The sequence below is a fragment of the Lithobates pipiens genome, unplaced genomic scaffold, assembly GCF_037356315.1.
Source record: "Lithobates pipiens isolate NorthernLeopardFrog02 unplaced genomic scaffold, aLitPip1_a1.2 Scaffold_18, whole genome shotgun sequence".
NCBI classification, from domain to species: Eukaryota; Metazoa; Chordata; class Amphibia; order Anura; family Ranidae; genus Lithobates; species Lithobates pipiens.
Window position 1 is genome coordinate 123,600,379 of NW_027507758.1, and position 17,629 is coordinate 123,618,007.

At 41.8% G+C, this 17,629-nt stretch overlaps 1 protein-coding gene across 1 annotated transcript in view; it reads left to right on the forward strand.

Moving 5' to 3' along the window:
- Positions 1 to 17,629, forward strand: part of REL (REL proto-oncogene, NF-kB subunit) — a 92,972-nt gene that overhangs the window by 16,387 nt on the left and 58,956 nt on the right. Inside the window, exons 2-4 of the mRNA XM_077486060.1 lie at positions 7,379 to 7,411; positions 9,839 to 9,981; positions 15,017 to 15,171. Coding sequence (XP_077342186.1) covers positions 7,379 to 7,411; positions 9,839 to 9,981; positions 15,017 to 15,171 — 331 coding nt within the window. The remainder of the gene's footprint in view (positions 1 to 7,378; positions 7,412 to 9,838; positions 9,982 to 15,016; positions 15,172 to 17,629) is intronic.

A 17,629-nucleotide genomic window follows, 5' to 3' on the forward strand; every position in this document is an offset into this window, starting at 1 on the left:
GGAAAATGTCCGATCGGACCGCATTGTCGGATAATCCGACTGTGTGTGGGCTCCATCGGACTGTTTCCGTCAGAATATCCGACGGGCAAAGTTTTAGAGCTGGGCTATAAAACTTTCCGACAACATGATCCGATCAGACATACTTCGATCATGAGTAGAGAATTCCGATCGGACAAAGTGCCACGCATGCTCAGATCAAATTCCTAGACCAAAGCTATTGGCTACTAGCCTGAACGTAGTCCCGTTGTAATGAAATAACATCGTCACATTACGTACGATCGGATTTTCCGACAACTTTGTCCAACCATTTGTATGCAACACCAGTTTAGAAGAAAATCCGTCCGACAAAATCCGACGGATTTTGTTGTCGGAATGTCCGACCGTGTGTACAAGGGCTAAGAGTAATCTTGCTAAAGCGTACATAGTGAGACTTCAAGGCAAGAGGAATAGTCTACCAGAGTTATCCTGCAACTAGAATTGCCAAGACATGAATTAATACACGAACAATGGAATCGGACCAAGGTTGTCCACCAGGAACAAAATAAAAGTTTTTGCCCGAAACATTCAAAATCCAAAACAAAATGGGGTTGATTTACTAAAACCGGAGAGTTCAAATTCTGGTGGAGCTTTGCATAGAAAGCTTCTACTTTTTTCCTCAAAGCTTAATTGAACAAGCTGAAGTTAGAAGCTGATTGGCTACCATGCACAGCTGCGCCAGATTTTGCACTTGCCAGCTGTAGAAATCAACCCCAATATCTACTTTTTTTTTTTTTTTTTTTTTTTTAGATCGAAACATCTGCCTTTAGAAAAAAAAAATGTATTTTTGTTTTCATCGGAATTCTTCTTTAGGCCGGGTTCACACCGCTGCGATGCGGGAAAGCCGCGAATCCACGGCGTTTTCCCGCATCGCATTACTCCCGCCGGCAGTTCACACTGCCCTATGCGGACGACTGGGAGTGTCAATGATATGTTAATGACACCCCCAGATCCGTCCGCATATCGCAGTGCGATCTGCAGACTCGCACAGGAATCGGATCGCATGGTGTGAACCCCCATGCGATCCGATTCTGTTGCGGACCAAAAAAAGGGTCCCGTGCGAGTTTGCTGCGGGAGCGATGCGAATTCAGCCATACTATCTGTATGGCTGAACTCGCATCGCTACGGAGATCGGATGTGATTTGCGGTGCGAATCACATCCGGATCTCCCCCCGCAGCAGTGTGAACCCAGCCTTAAAAATATTTAATTTATTTAATTTTTAATGGCACCTCAGTGAACCTTGCTAATGCACCTGTATCAAAGCACACCACAATGTGCACTTACACACTACTGTACATTGTGTGATGCATTAGGTAGATCAATTTAAATGAATAGGCTACCTCGACACAACACGTTAATGCATGGCATGCAGAAATGGTACCGCAAGAGTGTGAATCCAGCCTTAATCGTTTCCACTATGTTGGGGTTTTTAAGACAGCTTTAAAGGCTATTATTTGTAATAATGTATAAAAATATGATTTCAGTAGGACGAGGAGATCATTGGGGAAGAAATATTTTGCAACATAGACCTCTTTTTCTTTTAATGGTATCGACAACCACGCCTGCAAACCCCAAACCCTAGTGTTCCTACCACCCCAACTTTGCTTTCCCTGGGACGGCCACATTTTTGCTAGCAATTATAATGAATATAAACCTGGACAAAAATTTAAGTGCAGTCTTTAACGGATACATATCCTGTCTACTAAAAAATGTATGTTTCATGTTAAAAGAATAATATAATTAGAAAAAAACTTGTAGTCAGTCCAAGTCAACTGTATGTTCTCTGTATCTATACTGGTACATTACTACAATATTTTCTTTGTGTAAGTGCAAATTGCTTTGGCATGTAATTAATTTTTTGAAAAAAGAAATTATGCTATCAATGCTAATCTGGATTTTGTGACTTTCACTTTCCCCCTACACTCACATTTCCTCTTTTTGCCTTTGCTGCAAGTAGTAGTGTGTGGACTGCATGGTACATGTGTTATATGGCCGTTTCATGTTCTTAGAGTAGTTATAGGGTAAACTTAAAGGAACTAAAATTGTATTTCTTTATATTATTTTGCACCTACAATCTGCTCCGCACCTTCAGACGTCTCCTCTTTTTCTGAGAGTGCTGAGGGTTCAACTAAAATAATTTCTTCTGAGGTTGTTTTCATAGTTGTGTGCTCTTCTACAACCCATGCACTCTGTACTGTATGCTAAGCCTCCCCCTTCACAATCATAGAATAGCGGAAATTGACAGTGGAGGGGCCCAGGAAGGTCGGTTGGATTCTTATCTCATGTTGTCTATGATATGATTCTTATCTTGACTAGTTTTAGGTATGGCTCAGAATGGTCATCAATGATCATCTCTGGGAAGCTGAGAGCTACGTGAGCATTAAGAAATACACATTTCATGCAGTGAAACAGGTTATACATTGCCTGCTTGCCTGTGACATTGTGAAATGTGCCAGTGCTAGTTTGACTACATTCTTTGTACTTCGATTCCCGTAAGAATACAATGGAGTAGACTGGAACTGATCCAAGTTTGCTTAAAAACAAAACATTTTAACACATACTTACTGTACTTATCTATACATGTATATTACGGATGAAAAAATATGCTTCAAATAGGACTTGTCTTAACAGCTTTGTTGCAGGTAGGTAAACATTAACATCATATTGGGGTCATTAGGGGTATCTACTCCATATGATACGGCATTGCCTCATGTCAACAAAAGCACCAAATAATCATCAATGATCATTTCATGTCTATTGGAAACAAGAAGGCAAAGTCCTATGACCGCTGGCACCGTATTAGGTTTTATGTAAACCACATCATTTACAGCAGCCTTTTCAACACAGAGGAACCCTTGAAATAGTTCTCCGGTCTCTGGGGAACCCCTGCTAAAAAATAAACACCTGCAACTCGTGACACAATAGTGTGATGGTCAGTGGGAAGAATGGTCCATACACTTGTGGTCGTTGGGAAGAATTACCTCCTTACAGATAGCTAAAAAGATCAATGGTGTCAGTGGAACTTATTTGAGAACCAGAAATTGCCCAATGCTGAAGGAACCCCTAGCAGCCTTTGGAGGAACCCTGGTTGAGAATCACTGATTTACAGTTTTCAAGTTACGGGGGTAAGATGGGGGCCTGTGTGAGTTCAGGAATGATCAATAATTCCACCCAAATCCACCATTGTGGATGTATCCTCCAACTTGTGGTTCTTTCTGAAAGCAATTGTTTCTTTTACAAATACTGGTGCCATTTGGTGTGCTTGCCAATGCTGCTATGTATGCCCCCCAGTGCTTACCTGCCTTTTCCCATGAACAGCCTTTCACAACCCATTTACTGTATATACGTAAGAAGGGATTGCTGGAGCAAACTGTGGACATTTTTGGAGTGGACTGGTGCTTACTGCATGGAATCACATGAGAATGAGTAGAGTGAACGTGCAAAGTGGAGTGCTAGTGTGGTTTTAAAAGGAGTTATAAACCTAAGGCAAGTTTGTTCCTTGTCCTATGTTTGCTATGACAATGCTGTACATTACTCTAGCATCAGACGTGGCTTTGTTAACCTTTTTTTTACTTTGCTGTTACTGTTGAATGACAAATTCTAATAAGGTGTTTTTCTTAAAAGGTTTTCCAGTGATGTGAGCTGGCTATTCCATCCAAATTTTGTGTCCATTAAAGAGGAAGTAAACTCTCCCACTCTGATGTTTCTTTTCATTTAGTCCATTATAATAAGTAATTATAAAACTATAGCCACTGTAATCCAGCCCAAATCGCATATTACTTACTCTTTAAAGAAACTTTAAAAAACTTGTTTCCATGGGTTAGGCAGCGCCATCTTAAGTATTGTTTTCTGAGTCCACAGTGGAGTGTATTTCCGCCCTTACATTGAGTACTTCCTGTACTGTTAACCAAGTCTCCTTCTCAATCCAACGTTTCTATGGCAACCCTGCTTCCCTGTTTATAGCTGACTTGTTTTATTTCATAGTATTTACTTGTGCCCATTGTCTAATGTTTTCCTTTGTCAGTCTTATCAGCTTCAGCTGATAAGACTGCAGTAATGGCCAGGTTTACACTACATGTGATGTCACATGGTGTGTAGGAGGAAGCTCTGAATGATTCTGCAGCCTTCTGGGATATCAGTGGTGTGCCGTAGGAAGTCCTGATAACAGATAGATAAGCACATATAGAGTGTGTCGTAAATCAGGGGAGATCTAGGCATGCTCAGTGACGTCATTCTAAAGAACAAAAAGGATTACAACAATACTAAGCAAGTAAGGAGATATCTACAAGCAGTGTTCATTAGGGTTTTTTATGCTGATTTACATAGGACAAAGTTGTGGGGGAGAGTTTACAACCATTTACCATGTAACATGAGGTCAAGCCTAAACACTTTCAATTTGTATGCAATCAGGCAGGCCCTTGCACTAAATAGTGTATAATGTATGGCCAGCTTAACTTTATTATCTCAACCCATCAGCCAAACCATTCCCCACCTACATTGTTAATTTAAAAACTATTATGCCGCATACACACGATCAGATTTTCTGACAGAGAATATTGTGTGTTGGTGGTAAGTCTGACCGTGTGTATGCTCCATTGGACATTTGTTATCGGACTTTCCGCCAACAAATGTTGGCTACCATGCTCTCAAATTTCCCACCAACAAATGTTGGATTTTCCAATCGTGTGTACACAAGTCTGTCAGACAAAAGTCCAAAGTACAAACACGCATGCTCGGAAGCAGAAGCAGTCGGTCTTGTAAACTAGCGTTTTCTAATGGAGCATTAACATTCGTAACGTGGCAAATTATGAAATCTCCAAATGCAGCGCACAATTCTCTTCTTCTTTAATGGGATAATAATGAAGCTGCTTTGCTGGTGATACTGATAGAGTTATTGCAAATTAATTTTCAAAGGCTTTTTTTTTTCTAGTGCTATCAAGAATAATATTATTATGTTTTTTTTATTTTAATTTGTGCAAGTTATCACAACACCATTATCCCGTAGTTTTTAAGAACAAAGATACAACTATGTTGGTGTCCCTTGCCAATTTTATATTGTATTTTTAAAAATGTAACTGCCTACTCCAAAACCGTCATTTGAAGTAAAACACATAGCCAAGTATTATCTCCACAATTTTTTTATTGTGCATTAAAAAAAATAAAACAAGTTAAATTAGACATGCTATCTTCCAATATAACGTAACCAAAAGGTGCATTCTATGCATCCAAATATATACCAAATCAAATCATTATTCAACCAAAAAAATAACGTCAAAGCATTAACTACAAGGCCAATAATAAATAACACTTTATCTCCTCCGATTCCTCTGGTGTCTGGTTGACGAACGGCCATTCAGAAACAAACTGAAAAGCACGAATCAACACTCACCAAACTTCTACTAACACAAAATTAGCAGAAGGAGCCCAAAGTGTGACACTAAAGAGCTGAAAAACCATTTAGTACTTCTAGTACGTCACTAAGTTCGTAATTGTTGGTCAACATTTGTGTGACCCTGTGTATGCAAGACAAGTTTGAGCCAACACCCTTTGAACCAAATTCCACGGTTTTGTTGTCAAAGTCTGATCTTGTGTACGAGGCATAAGTAAAACTTCTGTTAGTGTGTGTGTACATTTTTCAAGTGTTTGAATGCAGTGACAAAAAACTGATTTCCTACAAGTGTTAGCCATACCAGCAATGACCTTAGGACAGCCATAGATGCAGCGCAAATCTCTCTATTCCCCAATCAACGCAGTCAGTGTTGATGGGGGAATCCCTCCTGCTGAGCCATTGTGTTCTCTGGGAGAACACAGTGATTACTGCTAGCGGCTATAATAGCTGCTAGATAAAATCGCATGTAAAATCTGACAGGCTGGTTGTACCCAAGTTGATCGATCAGTTGGGTACATTGAGCCTCCCCATACATGGTTTGAATCTTGGCAGGTCCCTGCTGAACCATCTGAGATTCGAGACAGCTTTGGTGCCATAATAAATTGGGTATAAAAATTCTTGGCAGGTCCCTGCTGAACCATCTGAGATTCGAGCCATCTTTGGCCAGCTTTGGTGCCATATTAAATTGGTATTTAATATGTACATGATGATTGGAGGCGGTGTGTCAAAAGCCAATCTTCAAGGGCCACGTACAGGCTGGATCTTGGTATAAACTTTAATTTAATTTATTTACTGCTGTTAGAGAGATACTAAAATGTGTGCAGACTCTGGCTCTCGAGGTTTGGACTTGGACACCCCAGGGTTAGAGGCATAGGGGACCAATAAACAGTATACGGTGTACACTAAAAGAGATTTCCCTTTAGTACGTTGCCCGTTCAGGCGCAAATAGTACTTCTTTTGATTCCTTTACATCTTTCTCAACCGTGCTTGTGCACTTCAGTTAAAAAAAGTTGTAATCTTAAAATTTAACAAAATCAGTGGGGTAGGTTTCTGTTGTGTTCTTGATTATGCTTTACCCCCCACCCCCACCTACCATGTTAATCCATGCTTGTTATGTCACAGGGCTAAAAATAGCTGGCAGGCACTTTTATCTGTATTTCATTGCACCTGTTTTTATACGGTCTTTCTCATATCCTCCTACAGTAGAACTTAGTCATGAAGTAAAAACTTGCTTAAGGAAGTTTTATGAATGAGCTGCTACAACTTAACCTTGAGTTCCCCTACTTCTCCTACTGACAGAAGAAGACATCTCTGTTACATTCTGCTAAAATTCTCGAAATAGTTCAAAAATGGAAATGTTCTTTACTGTTCTGTATTGGGATAGTCCACCCAAAAACACAGCTTCTTAAAGCTCCGTTCCATCCAGAATGAAATAGCCCCCTGTGAACTTGAGTTTGTAATTTATCCAACAAAATGTAGACTTCGTCAGGTTGAGTTAAAGTTCTTGAGAAAGAAGTAGAACTAGAAAGCTTAGTCGGGGCATCCTGTTGTTGGAAAAGCCAAAGATAAGAAGTTGTTGACTGGTTCAAGCCATTAAAATCCACCCATTGCGTGTTTTGCCTGTTCTGAGGACTTTGACTAAAAGGTAGGACTTTAATCAAGTATGATGAGGTCCCACAGCAAAACCAATAAGGGACCCACTGCCTCTCTAACTTCTTCTATTATTCGAGAACCTCTAATACTAACATCTTTAAAGCTATAAATACAGTACCTTCTTTATGTGCAAAACTATATTTACACCTGCATAGATCTCTGTGTAGCCGGACACGGCGTGCTGGGCACCCTGCATTGGGGCCCAAAGCAGTTCCATGGTTAGCTATGGATGTATTTATACCCTCGTATACCAGTGGTCACCATTCCCTACCTAATCAAATCTTTTTTCTTTCTCATAGGTCATCATATAATGATTCAGAATTCAGTTTTAGGTAAGTAGAATATGTTTTCCTTTTCCTTTTAAAGAAAAGCATTTCATTCTCCAATCAGGCAAATATAATATTACCTTCCTACAGTGCTGGCCTTCAGCTTTTCCACATAGCTCATTCTTTTTTGGGTAAAGCAACAATATCTATTTGTTATGTTGAAACCTTGACTTTCTAACAGAAAATGTGACTGTTTACTTCAGGGTCAGATCTGGGGGGGGGGCTGGGGTTGGTATTTTACCCCTCACAGATTTTAGTTTTGTCCCCAAGACATTGGAAGTAGAGGGGCTGGGGGGGGCAGCGCACAACCTCAGCGGTGCTTAGTTGGCATGGCTGCTCAGTACCCTGCCCCTGTTCATCGCACTGCATCATCTGTTTCCATTGTGTGCAGGGGCAGCTCCAGGAGGATGTGCAGTATTATTCATTGCTATTTGTGAAGGGGACTACTCTGTTGTGATACGGAAATGTAATGTGTGGGACTCTGTTGTGATGGGGAGACTCCAACAGGAAGGGGGAATCTGATGCAATGGGTGAGACTCTGATTTGAAGGCGGTAATGTAATAGGGGGAGAGTGATGTAAAGGGGCTAACTCTGAAGTTCTGGGTAGAATCTGATGTGAAGGGGGAATGCTGATGTAAATGGGGAATTTCCCCATGTGGTGCCAACAAGTGAGTGACATCATCATCCAATGCAGATATCCGTTCCATTCAGCCCAATAAATAAAATGCAGGAGTATATTGGGATTTGCATGCTTTTAAAGGGTGCCATGACTTTTTTACTGCACCCCTAGATCAGACAGGCTTAATCTGGGCCAGCGGCAGATACAGAATCTAGTCTTGGGAGGGGCACTGCCAGAAAATAAGGTGTTGACTACAGAACTGTATTTAACGTATCATACAGCACTAACCTTGTTTAGATTTCAAAATAATGAAAATATGCTAAATAAAGAATATGCTAATAATGCTTATATGTTTTAATTCATCCGCGATCCGCCTCACCCTCACCTCAGGCAGGTGCAGTGTTCAGGTCAACAGGCAGCTCTTCAGACATGATCTGCTCTAATCCTGGCTGCCATGCTGGAGAAGATTGAGGAAGGAGGTGGGTGGAGCCAACATTCACTAGACGTGGAGGAGGAAGAAGTTAAATCTTCCTTCGCTCTGAATGCTGGGGCCTCGCTCTCCTCCTCAGATGTGACGTCACTGGTTGCTAGATGGAGGTGATAGCAACCAGTGCGGCGAGCAGTAGAGGTCAGGTCAGTGGCGGTGCAACAATAGGAGGGTCTTGTGCCTCTGCTGCTGATTCTGAATGTGAGAATCGGAGTCAGTTATATATTCTTGGAGGGTTATCTGCCCCTGGATCCGGCCCCTGTTTGCTCACTGACCACGCCACTATCTGCTGACATAGCAGGTCTTTGCCTAGCAGTAAGAAGGGTCGCTGGTTCTGAATCCCAACCACTACACTACCTGCCTGGAGTTTGCATGCTCTCCCTGTGTCTGAGCGGGCTTCCTCCGGGTACTCCAGTTTCCTCCCACACTCCAAAGACATGCAGGTTGGCTAATTGGCTTCTGTCGAAATTGGCCCTAGTATATGAATGGGGACCTTGGATTATGGGGTCCTTGAGGGTAGGGAGCGATGTGAGTGTGCAATGTACAGGGATAGGGGCAATTGTAGACACTCACTCAGGTTGAACTGGATGGACTGGTGTCTTTATTCAACCTTACTAAATATGTAACTATTTCATATTTCTTATATGTGCCTGCTGTACTTGTATGAAAAAGTATCCTGCTCTCTTTGTTTTGCTTCCTTCGTGTGAAATCCCTGGTATTCCTGCCAGTCCCTCTGCTTTCTTATTAAAAACTGACCACATTAAGCAGGAGTGTACAGCGTGCTCAGTCCTCTAGCTATGCTGGGAGCTCAGCCTGCTCTCCTCCAATGATCAGACTTGTCCTGACACACACCCCCTGAACAGCCATTCACTGGGAAGCTTAGTGTTCCTCAGCTTCTCCTCCCCCAGCTCTAGTGCATCTGAGAACAGAGGGAATGTGATCACTTATAAAACAGGGAAAAAAGGTAATTTTGTTTATATCTATACACAGATGTTTTGCTTTTAATTTCTATTTTAAACTGAATCTGTTGTTTTACAAGGTGAGGGTTTACATATACTTTAAGCAGTCCAGACCAAGATCTTTGCAACCGTGCTAAAATCAGAACATTAACAGATACTGTATGTTGAGGGGTTAGTTACTGCTGCAGAGTTATACAGATCTCATCATGAGATAAGAAGGAGGTTAGAAAGAATGTACACTAATGATACAATGATCAACAAATGTATAGTGTCTGAAGTATTAGAATATAATCACCTACTTGTATGAGTTGCTTTCATATCTGTTTATATTGTGATGCATTTACTATTGCTTTTTTTTTTTTTTTCAGGGGGACATGAACCCTCCATAGAAATATTTGAACAACCCCGACAAAGGGGGATGAGATTCCGATATAAATGTGAAGGACGATCAGCTGGTAGCATCCTTGGTGAACGCAGCACAGAAAATAACCGCTCCTACCCATCCATCCAGGTAATAATATCAGTAATGCATTTTCTTAGGCAAACAGAATAGTTGGACGTGGATTGTATATCATTATGAAAAAAAAAAAAAAAAAAAAAAGTTCTTGTGATTGCCCTGGAAATGTTTGGTAATCCACAATGTGATCAGAGCGATTGTGGATCAGTCATCAAGGGCACACCAGATCTTTCAGTGGCCATGTCATTTTTGTTTTCATTATATACTGTAGTTAGGTTTTCAGGGAGAGTTCAGAAGTTAAGGGCTCATTTTATTGTCAGGTTGTTTAACCCTCAAGCATCTACCACAAACTAAACTATCTGTCAGGGCCTGGATCTGAACCTGAGACCTCTGCTGTATCTAGCAATGACTGCTTGCTGACCCACGCACAATGCTGGACAGTTCCCTGGACAATTCCTTGAATGATCTTGCCTTGAACCTTGTTTGTCTTGAACCTTGAACTCTTTGCTCCTCCCATGAACTTCCTGGTGTAAGACATGTCTCTGCACTTTCTGTTTGCTAGATTTTTGTGCTCTCTCCAGCCAATATCTCGCTTTTGTCTCTCCTGCTACCGTACGTATCTTCGCTACCATTTGTTAACGAACTTTGGCTTGTTCCTCGACTACGCTTCTGCTTGATCCCAACCTTCAAATATTAGGTACCGATCTTTGGCTTGTCCCTCGACTTTGCTTCTGCTTAATCATCGCCTGCTATATCTGCTACTGGATCCTGGCTTGCTCACCTCCTGGTGGGGGTGGTCCTGAGGACCATGACCTGGTACTATCCTTGTACGCAGCAAAGCCCCTCTCCACCATCAGGAGCTCTGATGAATACTGGTTAGTATTTAGACCCCGCACCTCAGGTGAACCCATGTCATTAGCCAGGGTGACCTGTGTGTATATTTGTCCCGCTTGTCGGTGGGTGCTGCTCCATTTCTATAGCTACTGGCCTCCGAACCTGACTCCAGGCCCTGACACTATCATTTCTCCGAGGAGACTGCTTGCCTTTATGTATCTTGGTTGTTTTATGGAGAAAGATTCATGATTTAGAAACATTTTTCTATTTTCCTGCAATATTGATTGAAATAGAATAAAAGGAGAAAGTTAAGGTTTTCTTGCACGGAAAAACCCTCACCTACTGAAACTCATCTTTGCTGTGCTCCCCTCCTACAACAGGAGGAGGAAGACAGTAATCCACCTTTCTTTATGTTTAACTTATAATGTAACGTAGGGTGTCTGTTATACTCCCAGGTGGGACAAGCAGCCCGCTAATTTTCTGTTTTCACAGATGAAGGAGGTGTTAGGGTTGAGATCCAACCACAGTGCACACACTTATAGTATTAACTGTAGGTTGGAAATAAATGCAGTCTAATACAGCCTATTAAGGTGAATAGCTCAAATGTCCCCCCCCCCCACTCTATTTCTCACAGGAAGCCATCTGTAGGAAGCCAACCATGTAGAGTGGGCTGTTCAGCTTCATTCTAGTTCCCCTTTATAGTCTATATGTCAACTTTTACTTTTTTTGTTTCAAATATTCAGCAGCCTGTATACCACACATCCCATATACTTTTGTAGTTTGAAGTCATTTTCTTATTTATTAAGGTCAAAAGGCCTCTTGCAAAGTACAGAGACTCAGCGACCAATCAGAAATCACTGATCTGACTTCTGTATGGTGCTATGGGCTACTGCACATCATTACTTTTGCCTCAAATAATATTATTATTGAAAGTCTATAAAAGGGTTAAAAAATAATAGACGAAACAATCTGGTAGGAGGCCGATATGGGTTTGATGTTAAATCGATATTAAACCTAAAAGCAAAAATGTATTAAATTGCAGCCTACCAATTCTTTAAAGGAGAAGTACATCCAAAGCTAGTTTGGCTGTACTTTTCCTATGGATCATCGGAGCACAGATCATTTTGCACTCCTGTGATCCGTTTTCAGCAGATAGCAAGCTGATGTCCGCCGTCGGTTGACATCTCAGAGACGTCCAGGCTGGGGACAGATTGCAACCATATGATTGAAATCTGCCCACATGCCTGGATTGGCACCCAGTTCAGGCTCTCAGCAAACCACTGAGAGCCTGAGCCGCACGCTCCCGCCACCTCCACAGCCCAGTGCTTCAGTGAGCGTGCAGGAGGGGGAGGCAGAGTAGAGAATCGGTGACTAACAGTCAGGAGCTCTCTGCTCGGGGAGCACTGAGAACTGAGTGATACAGCAGTGTTTGATTGCTCGGTTCTCAGCCTTATTGCTGGCAGGGGACAGATGCAGCATCGGATCAATCCTGCATTCACTTAGGTAAGTATAATATTAAAAAAATCCCCACACTTCTAAGGATTTGCTGAGCTGAAGCTAGGCATATTTATAAAGTGAATAAGGCATTTACCAAACAATTACTGCAGGTGACTCTTCCATGCATGTGTTTTAAATGGTAATGAGTGATTGGTCACCCTTGAATATTGACGAATGTCACATTCACTGCTTTATAAATATATCCCTGTTTTCTGCCTATATAAAAAAAATGATCAATCCATAGCCAGTCATTTCAGGTACCCACAAAAATGCTCTCCAAATGAAAGATCCAGTGCTGCTCTTCCCTAGAGAAAACAGCATGGGTTAGCAATATATCAGGCCAATATTATAGCTCATGTTCAGTTTTATAGAACAAACCGCAGGGAATGGCATTCAGCTCAACACACTTGGCTATTACTTTTTTGCATTTGCTTGTTTAAGACATGCTGCATTTTCTAATCATGTTTATTTATGCTTTTCTCTTTTTTATGTTTCTTTTTTCGCCTTGTCTCATACCAACTTTTAAATATTTCTGGTTTCAAAGATCCAAAGATGACATTGCCTATACACATAAAATGGATGTAGGAGTTTACAGCAGCCTCATGATAGAATCAGTATAGGCAGGAAGTCAGAGAAGGGAAGTATTGGGCTGGCACTGGAGCCTTTTAAAAAAAAAAAATAAGACCTCTAAAATTAACCTTTTATGCACCCTGACTTTGCTTTAGGTTAAAAATCTGAATCTATAAACTGTGCTCAAATAATAAAGGAATCTTTGGCACATTTTTTAAAGGAAGTTACTAAATAAAATATATTAACTCATTTTGAGCTAGGGATTTGCTTTAACATGGTTGTTACTATGTTCTTACTTGAGTATGCCGTTCAGTCTCACACCAATCAACAGAATGGATGTACTAAAACTAGAAATAGTCCAGCGAAAAGCAACAAAATTAATACGGTTGCCGGAGGACCTCAGATCTGAGGAATGATTAAATTAATTAAACGTATTTACATTAAAGCGGAATTATGCTCACCTTGTATCTGGTGATACAGCATCCCAGAGCTACCCACCGGCTGTTGACATCTTCAGCCGACCGATCGCCAGCCGCTTTCATTGGCTGGGTGGGGGTGACGTCAGTCAGCTTTGACATTGTTGAATTGTACAATGAGCTGAGCATGCACAGCTCACTGTACAGGGGTGGACAGGCAGGTAAGTAATCAGCATATCTCTTCTGCATTACAAATCTTGTCTGTTTGCCCCCTAAAGTTCCACTTTGAAGAGGTGGTGCTTAAGAGGGGACATGGTCTTTATCTACAAATGAATCAATGCTGACTGTTAAGCCAGTGTCACATACCTGGTTTGAGGCTGACTTGAAGAGAGGGCTTCCCTTGCACCTGAAGCTGAGAACAGGGAGTGCAAGGCCCAAAGAAGCACGGGTGACTTTTAGGTAACTGGTAGTTGCTGGCAGTAGGGTTCTCCAGATAGTTGCCAGCTGGTCTGTTAGGACTGATGGAAGGTTCTGTGTAGCTCGACGATGCAACAGGACAGAGTCAGCGTCCACAAGCAATATGGCATCTGAGGTGGTGGCGTAGTCAGACTGGCAGGACCGGATGGAGGAATTATGGTCAGGATGGAAGGTGAGGTTATACTGGTCAAGCCAAGCCAAGCTGAGACTGGGCAGGAGCATGGTCAGGAACAATATCCAAGGTCATACACAGGAATTCAAGGGAGCAGGCAGAAGAGTAGTCAGATGACAGGCCATTACCATTTGGCCAGGGTCAAACCAGGAATTGGGCAGCAGGAGGGTCCAGAAATAAGCCGGGTCAGTAAATAAGCCCGGTCCATAACAGGAGGTCTAAGGAATACACATGAACAAGGAGTACTGGTAACTGAAGATCAACCAGCAAACTCTAAGTGCAGCTGCTGCCCTTATATAGGGCATTTGGCACCAGTCCTGGCAGCAGGTGTGCATGAATGTGTCCAGTGCGCACACACGCATTTCTGTACAAATGAGCATAGCCATGTTTAGTATTGGCAACTATGCCAGGTCTTTTCCTCAGCATATGTTCATTTTTATTCTTCTCTCTTCTTCTCAGCACATGCTCACGTCTATTACAAATGGTGCCCTGACAGCCAGTAACAACTTTTTTAGTCCTAGTTCCATGATGAGAGCAAGCTGTCACAAACTGCAAGCAGGCAGCCTTTTTATTGCAAAAGTGACATGCAATGTCTTGTTGGCAATAAAATACACTTACCTGCCTGCTCACTGTCTTCTCCACAATGCTCAAACATTGCTAGCATGCTCCCTGTGTACTGTGATGACTGACTCCTGTGCATGTGCATGTGCAAGTGATGTCATCCTGCGCCGGTCAATGAAGACAGCCAAAGACCGGTACCCAGCAGAAAATAACCATTGAAGTAAGGTAAGTTTAGCTCCGCTTCAAGATTGGACAGGAGGTCTAAAGTAAAATTGTGGAGAGGATTCCTTACAGTCAGAGCAGCAAAATGTGGTATTACCTTCACCAAAATAGTGGCATCAGCTGGGAGCATTGACAGATTTAAAATATTTCTTGATGCCTTCCATGATGAGCACAACATACAGGGATATTAGAAAACAAACTCACACACACACACACTGACACTGGATGGTCTGGTGTCTCTTTCCAACTTTACCTTCTAAGTAACTATGTACAATGTAATAGGACTGGTGTTCTCAATTCCTAAACAGTATGGTAATGTTTTCCTCTGTCATCTTTTCAGTTGCAGAATTTAGGTTTTAATGTTAAAGGAAAAGTAAGAGTCACTTTGGTAACAAAAAACGAGCCGTACAGACCACATCCACATGATTTGGTGGGCAAGGACTGCAGGGATGGGTATTATGAAACAGAGTTTGGATCTGATCGGAGAGTGCTGTGGTGAGTGTGTCTGCTGCATTGCAATGACGTTTCCTGCCAGTAACACTGCCTGTCTTGCAAAAGATTGCACAATCCAATTTCATTTTACTTACAGCGTGTTGAAATCATCTCATCTGTTGGATACAAAGAGTAAAATATTCTTTTCACATTGAGTACTTTTATGCTCTTGACCAGGGGTCTCCAAACTATGGCCCTCCAGTTGTTCAGGAACTACAATTCCCATCATGCTTAATCATGTCTGCGAATGTCAGTTTTACAATGCCTCATGGGACGTGTAGTTCCACAACAGCTGGAGGGCCATAGTTTGGAGATCCCTGCTCTTGACAGATCATTCATTTGAAGGTTACATCTGCCTAAAGGTGGCCACACCGATTAATATTGTCATTTGATGCAACTAAATTGATTGAATTGAATAAAAATTGTAAACCACAGACCCTTCATTCGATTGATTCAGTGAGCTCCCAATCACATTTAACTCTTCTGATCAATCAAATTAATATATTCATGTATGTCAGGGAACGAATTGTTATACAGAGAAAAAGTTAAATGATCATTTGTAATAGATTGTTTTAGATAGATCAGTGATTCTCAACCAGGGTTCCGTGGATCGCTAGGGTTCCTCCAAAGGTTGCCAAGGGTTCCTTCAGCATTGGGCAATTTCTGCCTCTCAGATAAGTTCCCACTGACACCATTGATCTTTTTAAGTATCTGTAAGGGAATTCTTCCCAATGACCACAAGTGTAAGGACCATTCTTCCCACTGACCATCACAATATTGTATCATGAGTTGTAGATTTCTAATTTTTAGCAGGGGTTCCCCAAGACCGGAGAACTATTTCAAGGGTTCCTCTGTGTTCAAAAGGTTGAGAAAGGCTGAGATAGATCATACTTTCAGTTGATACCATATGGGTTGTATTGTTTGATAAATAATGATGAGTTTGCCGTTGCTCATACACAGATCGATCACAAAACAATATGTGTATGGCATTGGCCACCATAGCGGGGAGCTTCTCGGCATTGTTTGGCTTAAAGTGAGGGCATAGCCAAAACTTTTATATCTAGCTCCTAGGTTAGGAAATCTAAGGCCGCGTACACACGGGCGGACTGTATGGCCTACTTAGTCCGTCGAAACACATTTCAGCGGACAGTCCACTCGTGTGTGGGCTTCAGCAGACTTTTTCAGCGTGCAGTCTGGCGTACTAAGTATTTCGGATTTTTCGAAATACTGTCCGTCATACTTTGGTTTCAGCGGACAATCCGCTCGTCAGTAGGGTAGTTCGACGGACTAAGTATGGCGCATGCTCAGAAAGGATTTACACGGCGGAAGGTTGCATTGCTGTGTATTCGACTTCCTATTTCTAGTCCCGTCGTACGTCCTGTACACGTCATCGCGCAAGCTTTCGACGGACTGTTTGTGCATCCGTGTGTGGTCAAGTCCGTTAATTCGAAAGTAGGACGGACTGTCCGTCGGATTGTATGACGGACTAAGTAGGCCATACAATCCGCCCGTGTGTACGCGGCTTAAGTATTTACTAGGGTTGCAATAAATACCGGTATCAATGCCAATACTAAGCTCTGATACCTAAAATGGTACCTTTTTCGTACGGTACGATTTGAGCCCATACAAAATGAATAATAGGATTCTTAGAATTTCATAGGTTAGAAATCTAAGTATTTACTAGGGTTGCACTGATACCGGTATCCATGCCAATACTAAGCATTTGTACAAATACTTGTACTTGTGCAAGTGCTCAGATACCTAAAATGATACCTTTTTTGTGCGGAGCGATTGGAGCCCATAGAAAATGAATGGGCCCAAATTGCACTGAAAAGAATTGCATGGGATTTGAACAGGAATGCGGTGCAATTCCTGTCCAAATTACAAGTGGTTTCCCACACCGCACCTGTGTGAACCCAGGCTTGTCATAATGACTTCAGCTTGGGTTCACACAGAAGTGGTGCGGGAAACCAAATGTGATTTGTACAAGAATCACACCACATTCCTGGTTAAATTACATGCGATTATTTGCAGTGAGATTTGAGCCTGTTCATTTTGTATGGACTCAAATCGCATTGGCACCACATGAAAAAATAGGTATCGATAATTAGTATCATTGAGTACCTGATAAAAAGTATTGGTACTTGTACTTGTTGTTAAAAAAATTGTATCGGTGCATCCCTAATATTTACTGGTGCCTGTGTTAATGACTAGACTTTCACTGGCCATAGATGGATCAAAATTTAGCTGGTTCAGCAGGGACTGGACACATTTTTCATCTGTCTACGGCCCTTCCAGTTCCAGAGAAGTTGCTCTAATGATCAAATTTTCATGAAATGGCTTGTTGGAAAATTTTCCTTCGGTTAGCGCTGCAGCTAATTAACTTTAGCGCTGATAAGTATATTCTGACAGCAAAGAAGTCCTCACTGTCAGAATACAATAACACAGAGGGGTGGATTCC